Source organism: Ranitomeya imitator, chromosome 6, assembly GCF_032444005.1.
Source record: "Ranitomeya imitator isolate aRanImi1 chromosome 6, aRanImi1.pri, whole genome shotgun sequence".
In the NCBI taxonomy this organism is placed as follows: Eukaryota; Metazoa; Chordata; class Amphibia; order Anura; family Dendrobatidae; genus Ranitomeya; species Ranitomeya imitator.
In genome coordinates this window covers 559,240,827-559,251,674 of record NC_091287.1, presented here as the reverse complement: position 1 = coordinate 559,251,674, position 10,848 = coordinate 559,240,827, and the positions used below count along the sequence as shown (strand labels likewise).

The 10,848-nt window shown below is 56.5% G+C and overlaps 1 protein-coding gene across 2 annotated transcripts; it reads right to left on the bottom strand.

Moving 5' to 3' along the window:
* Window positions 1–2,140: 2,140 nt before the first annotated feature.
* THEM6 (thioesterase superfamily member 6) lies at window positions 2,141–8,689 on the bottom strand. 2 transcript variants are annotated; one of them, XM_069732007.1, is made up of 3 exons: window positions 8,539–8,689; window positions 4,850–5,411; window positions 2,141–3,973 (listed from the first exon to the last, which is right to left on the bottom strand). In XM_069732007.1, exons 2-3 carry the CDS (start codon window positions 5,354–5,356, stop codon window positions 3,860–3,862), a joined length of 621 nt encoding a protein of 206 aa, XP_069588108.1. In that variant the 5' UTR covers window positions 5,357–5,411; window positions 8,539–8,689; the 3' UTR covers window positions 2,141–3,859. The 2 variants fall into 2 exon arrangements, with proteins under 2 accessions (XP_069588108.1, XP_069588109.1); XM_069732008.1 differs by lacking the exon at window positions 8,539–8,689 and adding an exon at window positions 8,326–8,470.
* Between the last annotated feature and the right edge of the window lie 2,159 nt (window positions 8,690–10,848).

Here is a 10,848-nt window from a genome sequence, read left to right as displayed (position 1 = left end):
CTGTGTGATACTGACTGCTGGGCTGTGTATCTAATCCTATCCTGTGTGATAGGCTGCTGAGATGTGTATCTATTCCTATCCTGTGTTATACTGACTCATGAGCTGTGTATCTAATCCTATCTTGTGATACTGACTGCTGAGCCATTTATCTAATCCTATCTTGTGATACTGCCTGCTGAGCCGTGTATCTAATCCTCTCCTGTGTGATACTGTCTGCTGAGCCGTGTATCTAATCCTCTCCTGTGTGATTCTGGCTGCTGAGCCATGTATCTAATCCTATCCTGTCTGATACTGGCTGCTGAGCCATGTATCTAATCCTCTTCTGTGTGATACTGGCTGCTGAGCCGTGTATCTAATCCTATCCTGTGTGATACTGTCTGCTGAGCCGTGTATCTAATCCTATCCTGTGTGATACTGTCTGCTGAGCCATGCATCTAATCCTCTCCTGTGTGATACTGGCTGCTGAGCCGTGTATCTAATCCTATCCTGTGTGATACTGTCTGCTGAGCTGTGTATCTAATCCTATCCTGTGTGATACTGTCTGCTGAGCCATGCATCTAATCCTCTCCTGTGTGATACTGGCTGCTGAGCTGTGTAGCTAATCCCATCCTGTGTGATACTGACTGCTGAGCTGTGTATCTAATCCCATCCTGTGTGATACTGACTGCTGAGCTGTGTATCTAATCCTATCCTGTGTGATACTGACTGCTGAGCTGTGTATCTAATCCTATCCTGTGTGATACTGACTGCTGAGCTGTGTATCTATTCCTATCCTGTGTTATACTGACTCATGAGCTGTGTATCTAGTCCTATCCTGTGTGATACTGTCTGCTGGGCCGTGTATCTAATTCTATCTTGTGTGATACTGACTGCTGAGCTGTGTATCTAATCCTATCCTGTGTGATACTGTCTGCTGGGCCGTGTATCCAATTCTATCTTGTGTGATACTGACTGCTGAGCTGTGTATCCAATCCTATCCTGTAATACTGTCTGCTGAGCTGTGCATCTAATCCTATCCTGTGTGATACTGACTGAGCCGTGTATCTAATCCTGTGTGATACTGACTGAGCCGTGTATCTAATCCTATCGTGTGATACTGACTGCTGAGCAGTATATATAAGCCTCTCCTGTGTGATACTGTGTGCTGAGCCGTGTATCTAATCCTATCCTGTGATAATGGCTGCTGATCTGTGTATCTAATCCTATCCTGTGATACTGACTGCTGAGCCGTGTATCTAATCCTATCCTGTGTGATACTGGCTGCTGAGCCGTGTATCTAATCCTATCCTGTGTGATACTGTCTGTTGAGCCGTGTATCTAATCCTATCCTGTGTGATACTGACTGCTGAGCCGTGTATCTAATCCTATCCTGTGTGATACTGTCTGTTGAGCCGTGTATCTAATCCTATCCTGTGTGATACTGACTGCTGAACCGTGTATCTAATCCTATCCTGTGTGATACTGGCTGCTGAGCCATGTATCTAATCCTATCCTGTCTGATACTGGCTGCTGAGCCATGTATCTAATCCTATCCTGTCTGATACTGGCTGCTGAGCCATGTATCTAATCCTCTTCTGTGTGATACTGTCTGCTGAGCCGTGTATCTAATCCTATCCTGTGTGATACTGTCTGCTGAGCCGTGTATCTAATCCTCTCCTGTGTGATACTGTCTGCTGAGCCATGCATCTAATCCTCTCCTGTGTGATACTGTCTGCTGAGCCATGCATCTAATCCTCTCCTGTGTGATACTGGCTGCTGAGCCGTGTATCTAATCCTATCCTGTGATACTGGCTGCTGAGCCGTGTATCTAATCCTATCCTGTGTGATACTGACTGCTGAGCTGTGTAGCTAATCTGATCCTTTGTGATACTGTATGCTGAGTCGTGTATCTAATCCTCTGCTGTGTGATACTGTCTGTTGAACTGTGTATCTAATCCTCTCATGTGTGATAGTCTGCTGAACTGTGTATCTAATCCTGTGATACCACTTGCTGTGTATGAGCTGCAGTCATGTTGTAAGCTCGGTGCGATTCCGTCATGTGACCCTTTCGCCCAATAGCAGGCCTCTATGGATGGTCCGTTTCAGATCGTGGTACAGCGCTACCACCTTAAGGTGAGATCAGGGAATGACGGAGTCGGTGTTCAGTATGATAAATCAATTTAATAAATAACGTAAAGAACCAAACAGAAAGCCGAGACCGACGCCAGAAACATACAGGACAGCCGCACAGAAATCCATCACAGCGGAGGCGGAGACACAGAGGATGATGAAAAGGGGCGATGATGGAGAATAAACGATGGAGACGCGGAGAACGATGGAGACGGACCACGATGGAGACAATGATGATGAAACGGACCACAAAGGAGAGGCGGAGGACGATGGAAACGGACCACGATGGAGAGGCGGAGGACGATGGAAACGGACCACGATGGAGATGCGGAGGACGATGGAAACGGACCACGATGGAGATGCGGAGGACGATGGAAACGGACCACGATGGAGATGCGGAGGACGATGGAAACGGACCACGATGGAGATGCGGAGGACGATGGAAACGGACCACGATGGAGATGCGGAGGACGATGGAAACGGACCACGATGGAGATGCGGAGGACGATGGAAACGGACCACGATGGAGATGCGGAGGACGATGGAAACGGACCACGATGGAGATGCGGAGGACGATGGAAACGGACCACGATGGAGATGCGGAGGACGATGGAAACGGACCACGATGGAGATGCGGAGGACGATGGAAACGGACCACGATGGAGATGCGGAGGACGATGGAAACGGACCACGATGGAGATGCGGAGGACGATGGAAACGGACCACGATGGAGATGCGGAGGACGATGGAAACGGACCACAATGGAGATGAGGAGGACGATGGAAACGGACCACGATGGAGATGCGGAGGACGATGGAAACGGACCACGATGGAGATGCGGAGGACAATGGAGATGGAAGACGAAGGGAGTGAGAAAATGGGAGCATTCTGTACAATCAGAAACAGAAGGAATCCAGTGACATCACACCGCGTCCTGCGCTCCGCACTGCACCAGTCTTAAACTATACGCACATCCAGAGATGCATTCACAATTCTGCTGGAATGTGAGGCTTCCTCGTCACTGCCTCTGTGTCTGAACGGGATGAAATCTAAAAGCAAGCACCCACGTTGTTCTTGTGAGCAACGACCCCAAATACCAAACCTCGCTATCACAGGCCTGGTGTCAGGAGTCCAGACCACGACTGCTATTATTATTTTTGTGCTTTTGTTTTTTACTCCCCTTCTAACGGCCGAACCTTGTGCCATTTTCCACGTCGCAGTACGAGGGTCTTCCTTTGCTCCTTGTTTGCAGGACGAGTCGCATTTAGGACACCCCGTTTTTGCTCAGCAGCTTCCCTGAAAATGAATCGTTGGGTCTCTATCAAGAATAGATGGTGGGGCAGTAGTCCTGCTACTTTCACAGCCAGAAAGGTCCCCGCCAATGACTTCGGCCCCAGATGACCACACACCCACGATTCACTCACGCATTTCATGTCATACCGCCATCGATAATCGGCTCCACATGCATCGCGCCCGAATAAATACACGAAGAATCGTAATAAATAAAACACAGAGGAGCACCCCACGGTATCGCCCCTGAAGACGCGTTTCGCTCCCCAATATTGCACAGAACATCTTTTTAAAGCGGACATCGCTCTACCTGAGGGTCACGGACAGGGAGGGTACATTTCTGGAGCAAGGGGCAAACACTCTAGACTTGGGGAATGGTCCTAATCCTAAAGGCTGCACTGGTCTACGCAGGGTCAGCATGTACGAAGACGAGGGCCACGGGTACCAGGCGGCGCCTCCGCTAGTCGTCTTTGGAGTTCATGGTGACCCCGCTCTCGGCTCTCAGCTTCTGGCTGCTGCTGTCATTGTAGTCGATCCAGTGCATGACTTCGTCCGGGAATTCGGGAGACTCCACCTGCGGAGACAGCGCAAGCAAAACATCCATGAGACGCGGATGAGGGTCTTCACCTTCCCAGAAATGGGCAGAGGTCTCCAACTGTGCATCTGACCTGGCCTCGCATCCAGAGCTGTATTCACAATTCTGACCCTTATCTGTACATAGAAAAAGCGAGGTCCTGCAACCTGGTGGGATACATCTGCAGTACAAGGCGATGCAACCTGCAGGTGACTGTCCAGACTAACCTGCCGTACGTACATGAGGAATAACAATTTCTGCCCATTATATGACGTGTATCCTGCACTTTTCCCTCTGCTGGTGCTCTCTCTATTTTTCAGTTGACTCTAAGCTAGAGGGTGGACACTGAATTGATGCCTCCCATACACAGCGCACGCACACACACGAGGGATTCCAGCTCTCCTCTCTCATGTTCAGAAGCAGCAACAGAATGGAGGACATTGTACAGCAGTAGTGAGCAGCGTAGCTGTGAATCCAGCACTAAGGTGAGAAAAAACATTTCCTAGAAAGCAGCAGCGTGAAAAACATACAGCAACATTTACTAGGAAGCAGCAGCAGCAACATTGTAAAAAAAATGTACAGCAATTTTGAGCAGTGTAGCTGTGAAGCAGGCACCAGAGCAAGATGGTATTATACAGTAGTAATGAGTAGTGTAGCTGTGAATTCAGCAAGTGAGATTAAACATTTACAAGAAAGCATTAGCAGCATGGTTGACATTAAACAGTACTGAGCATTGTAATTGTGAATCCAGCAATAAAGCGTGATAAAACACTTACTGGAAAGCAGCAGCTCAGTCAGTGAGTCTGTCACACACTCTTTGATGTATTGTCTTAACAGTCATTTGTCCCCCATTAAAGATATTACGTCACAGCGTACCTTTCTCTTACACATGGTCTGCACCACTTTATCAGGGGAGTTTCCGATGATGTGCTGCCGACTCAGTAGAATAGCACAGACGAACCCATCCCTGGGGGCTACGAATCGTTGCTCCACGTAGAAGGCCTTCTCATCCCAGCAGATCAGACGTGTGCGTATCTCGAAAGCCTCCAGCAGACGAAGCGAACGCCGGTAGCGTATCGTGCTGGCCGCCATCACCATTCCCGCGCCAATAGCATGTATGGCCCCAAAAAGTCCACTGCGCGTAAAGAAGGAAAGCCGGGCAAAGTCGGCCTCTCGGAGGTAGCGAGAGTTGTTCATGTGCAGGAGGAAGTCCAAGTCATGAGGAAGGACCAGGCCGGAGAAGGTGTGCTCCTTCAGTAGGTCCTTCACCACCGGCTGCAGGCGGGACCTCAGCACGGACAGAAACGCTCGGATAAAATACCAGACGTCCAGCAGGGAGAACAAGACCGTGGTCAAGGCCAGAACCAGCACCGAGACCCACATGACCTCAAAGATGGAGAATCCGAGGTCAACGAGTGGAGGAACGACAATGGAGGACCTACGGGAGGAGACAAGATAACGTGTAAATGTGGTGACACAGGAGGACTAGGGGGGTGTACAGATAGATGAGCGCAACATCAAGAAGATGGGACCGACCACGGACAGAAAATGGATCTCCGGCACCGCCGGTCACCATGGAGACCTCATGTGACGTCACATCACCGTCCACAATTATAACCCATAGCTGATGTAGATATCTGGTTTCCATGACCCCCGACAAGTAGCATCGGATCCTCTCAGTAGTGCAGCCTCAGGCTTCAGGCCTGGAAAGCTCAACATGGACAAAAAACTAGAAAATCGTCTGCTCTCCTAAATGTGGACACCAAGGAAAATGAGCGGCATCTCTCCGACAGAAGAGCTGAACACAAAGACATCCAGCATCTCTAATGGCTGTAGAAGAATTGTAAAAGGCGGCAGAAAATATCCTGATGGGAATATCTGAGGTAAACGAGCAGAAGGGCCCAACTATGGGAGGACCAGACATGGCCGACAAGTGACTACATATGAAGGAAAGGATGTATTCAGCCTCGTCTCTATGGAGACCAAGATGGCAGCCAGTAGCTCTGCTCTGGGGACTTTTTTGCAGTTTGGGGGATGGAAGCAGCAGCGCTCAATGTTACAGACTGGGGAGAAGAGTGGAAACCTTCTGCTCCTTCACCATCGATTACCTGTGGACATTATACCTCCCTGCCTTATGTCCTGATGGAGGCCTCGGGGTGATCGGGCATACACCCATCTTCCCGTCCTGCTCCATACGTGTACAGCACCGGCACTAACGCGGGCCGCCACAAGCGTACAGTACAGGGACTCAGGGAGGGCACGGGCTCATGAGCAACCACAGGGGAAGGACGCGGCCAGAGCGACCACAGGGGAGGACGTGGCCTAAGTGACCACAGAGGGGAAGGACGCGGCCGAAGCGACCACAGAGGGGAAGGACATGGCCTAAGTGACCACAGGGGGGAAGGAAGCCGCCAGCGCGACCACAGAGGGGAAGGAAGCCGCCAGCGCGACCACAGAGGGGGAGGACATGGCCTAAGTGACCACAGGGGGGAAGGACGCGGCCTAAGTGACCACAGGGGGGAAGGACATGGCCTAAGTGACCACAGGGGGAAGGACGCGGCCTAAGTGACCACAGGGGGGAAGGACATGGCCTAAGTGACCACAGAGGGGAAGGACATGGCCTAAGTGACCACAGGGGGAAGGACGCGGCCTAAGTGACCACAGGGGGGAAGGACGCGGCCAGCGCGACCACAGGGGGGAAGGACATGGCCTAAGTGACCACAGGGGGGAAGGAAGCCGCCAGCGCGACCACAGAGGGGAAGGACATGGCCTAAGTGACCACAGGGGAAGGACGCGGCCGAAGCGACCACAGAGGGGAAGGACATGGCCTAAGTGACCACAGAGGGGAAGGACATGGCCTAAGTGACCACAGGGGGAAGGACGCGGCCTAAGTGACCACAGGGGGGAAGGACATGGCCTAAGTGACCACAGGGGGAAGGACGCGGCCTAAGTGACCACAGGGGGGAAGGACATGGCCTAAGTGACCACAGGGGGAAGGACGCGGCCTAAGTGACCACAGGGGGGAAGGACATGGCCTAAGTGACCACAGGGGGAAGGACGCGGCCTAAGTGACCACAGGGGGGAAGGACGCGGCCAGCGCGACCACAGGGGGGAATGATGCGGCCAAAGGGGGAAGGTCGCGGCTCAAGCGACCACAGGGGGGAAGGACGTGGCCGAAGCAACCACAGGGGGAGGGAGGATGCGGCCAGCGCGACCACAGAGGGGAATGATGCGGCCAAAGGGGGAAGGTCGCGGCTCAAGCGACCACAGGGGGGAAGGAAGCCGCCAGCGCGACCACAGATGGGAAGGACGCGGCCAGCGCGACCACAGAGGGGAATGATGCGGCCAAAGGGGGAAGGTCGCGGCTCAAGCGACCACAGGGGGGGAAGGACGTGGCCGAAGCAACCACAGGGGGAGGGAGGATGCGGCCAGCGCAACCACGGTGGGGGGGGGGGGGTTGTTATGACGCGGCTAGCGCGACCACGGGGGGGGTTGTTAGGAATGATGCGGCCAGCGCGACCAGAGGGGGAAGGACATGGCCAGAGCGACCACAGAAGGGGAAGAATGCGGCCGAAGCGAGAACAGAGGGGGAGGACGCGGCCTAAGCGACCAGGACACACATCCCAGAGAAAAACATTCGATGGGGAGAAAAGGGGAAGGAAAAAGCGTCGCCAGCACAAAAACGGAAAATGTTCTGTGCTGGGAAGGGACCATCAGACTGGAATCCCACGTCACAGACCCCCACCATGCCCCAGGACCCTCTATTAAAGGGCCAGCACCAGATAACACAATACTTTGCACAAATCACTTCCAAAAAGCGGCAAAAAATTATCCAGATGGTGAAATGTTAGAGAAAATTACAGTGATGTCTGCACCGAAACCGGGGGGTCTCTGCTCAGCACCGGGGGGTCTCTGCTCAGTATTGGGGGTCTCTGCTCAGCATGGGGGGGGGGGTCTCTGCTCAGCACCGGGGGGGGGGGGTTCTGCTCAGCACCGGGGTCTCTGCTCAGTAATGAGGGTCTCTGCTCAGTACAGGATGGGGGGGGGGGGTCTCTGCTCAGTACCGGGGTCTCTGCTCAGTAATGAGGGTCTCTGCTCAGTACAGGATGGGGGGGGGGGGTCTCTGCTCAGTACCGGGGTCTCTGCTCAGTAATGAGGGTCTCTGCTCAGTACAGGATGGGGGGGGGGGGGGGGGGGTCTCTGCTCAGTACCGGGGTCTCTGCTCAGTAATGAGGGTCTCTGCTCAGTACAGGATGGGGGGGGGGGGGGGGTCTCTGCTCAGTACCGGGGGCCTCTGCTCAGCACCGGGGTCTCTGCAGGTGAAATCCCCTCCTGTGTCCCATAATAGTCACCAGAAAGTAAGTGCACCCCCTACACACCCGCAGCGGCTCCAGCGCGCTCAGGCCTCACTACAAGCAAAAGATCAACTGACTACAACTCCCAGGAGGCTGCAGAGTATACTGGGAGGTGTAATCCCCCCCTATAATGTACAATGCCGGCAGCGCCCCCAGCACAGGACCCCCCGACAGCCGGACCGAGCGGAGGATGAGGAGGAAGCGTCAGACCTTGTGCTGCAGCGGCCGGTGACTGACAGGACCGTACCACCTCAGCCGGGAGGGGGAGCGAAGCGCAGGAAATGGCGCCAGAGAGGAGCAGAGTCCACAGCGGCGGCGGCCGGGACGGAAATCACCGTGTAGTACTGGGGCGAGTCTGCGGGAGGTGACGAGGGCGGGAATCGGTTATTCCAATCACTCCTATAGCAGGGGCGTCATGGAATCTTCCACTGTCTATAACAGGAGCTGAGCGGAGAGCGACCCCCCCTCCGCGTGTCTGGAGGAGAGGGACCCCCGTGTGTCTGGGGGAGAGGAGGAGGACCCCCGCGTGTCTGGGGCAGAGGAGAGGGACCCCCGTGTGTCTGGGGGAGAGGAGAGGGACCCCCGTGTGTCTGGGGGAGAGGAGAGGGACCCCCGTGTGTCTGGGGGAGAGGAGAGGGACCCCCGTGTGTCTGGGGGAGAGGAGAAGGACCCCCGTGTGTCTGGGGGAGAGGAGAGGGACCCCCGTGTGTCTGGGGGAGAGGAGAAGGACCCCCGTGTGTCTGGGGGAGAGGAGAGGGACCCCCGTGTGTCTGGGGGAGAGGAGAGGGACCCCCGTGTGTCTGGGGGAGAGGAGAGGGACCCCCGTGTGTCTGGGGGAGAGGAGAGGGACCCCCGTGTGTCTGGGGGAGAGGAGAAGGACCCCCGTGTGTCTGGGCAGAGGAGAAGGACCCCCGTGTGTCTGGGGGAGAGGAGAGGGACCCCCGTGTGTCTGGGGGAGAGGAGAAGGACCCCCGTGTGTCTGGGGGAGAGGAGAGGGACCCCCGTGTGTCTGGGGGAGAGGAGAAGGACCCCCGTGTGTCTGGGGGAGAGGAGGAGGACCCCCGCGTGTCTGGGGCAGAGGAGAGGGACCCCCGTGTGTCTGGGGGAGAGGAGAGGGACCCCCGTGTGTCTGGGGGAGAGGAGAAGGACCCCCGTGTGTCTGGGGGAGAGGAGAGGGACCCCCGTGTGTCTGGGGGAGAGGAGAAGGACCCCCGTGTGTCTGGGGGAGAGGAGGAGGACCCCCGCGTCTCTGGGGCAGAGGAGAGGGACCCCCGTGTGTATGGGGGAGAGGAGAGGGACCCCCGTGTGTATGGGGGAGAGGAGAGGGACCCCCGTGTGTCTGGGGGAGAGGAGAAGGACCCCCGTGTGTCCTGGGGACAGGAGAGGGACCCCCGTGTGTCTGGGGCAGAGGAGAAGGACCCCCGTGTGTCTGGGGGAGAGGAGAGGGACCCCCGTGTGTCTGGGGGAGAGGAGAGGGACCCCCGTGTGTCTGGGGCAGAGGAGAGGGACCCCCGTGTGTCTGGGGGAGAGGAGAGGGACCCCCGTGTGTCTGGGGGAGAGGAGGAGGACCCCCGCGTGTCTGGGGCAGAGGAGAGGGACCCCCGTGTGTCTGGGGGAGAGGAGAGGGACCCCCGTGTGTCTGGGGGAGAGGAGAGGGACCCCCGTGTGTCTGGGGGAGAGGAGAGGGACCCCCGTGTGTCTGGGGGAGAGGAGAGGGACCCCCGTGTGTCTGGGGGAGAGGAGAAGGACCCCCGTGTGTCTGGGGGAGAGGAGAGGGACCCCCGTGTGTCTGGGGGAGAGGAGAGGGACCCCCGTGTGTCTGGGGGAGAGGAGAGGGACCCCCGTGTGTCTGGGGGAGAGGAGAAGGACCCCCGTGTGTCTGGGGGAGAGGAGGAGGACCCCCGCGTGTCTGGGGCAGAGGAGAGGGACCCCCGCGTGTCTGGGGGAGAGGAGAGGGACCCCCGCGTGTCTGGGGGAGAGGAGAGGGACCCCCGTGTGTCTGGGGGAGAGGAGAGGGACCCCCGTGTGTCTGGGGGAGAGGAGAAGGACCCCCGTGTGTCTGGGCAGAGGAGAAGGACCCCCGTGTGTCTGGGGGAGAGGAGAGGGACCCCCGTGTGTCTGGGGGAGAGGAGAAGGACCCCCGTGTGTCTGGGGGAGAGGAGAGGGACCCCCGTGTGTCTGGGGGAGAGGAGAAGGACCCCCGTGTGTCTGGGGGAGAGGAGGAGGACCCCCGCGTGTCTGGGGCAGAGGAGAGGGACCCCCGTGTGTCTGGGGGAGAGGAGAGGGACCCCCGTGTGTCTGGGGGAGAGGAGAAGGACCCCCGTGTGTCTGGGGGAGAGGAGAGGGACCCCCGTGTGTCTGGGGGAGAGGAGAAGGACCCCCGTGTGTCTGGGGGAGAGGAGGAGGACCCCCGCGTCTCTGGGGCAGAGGAGAGGGACCCCCGTGTGTATGGGGGAGAGGAGAGGGACCCCCGTGTGTATGGGGGAGAGGAGAGGGACCCCCGTGTGTCTGGGGGAGAGG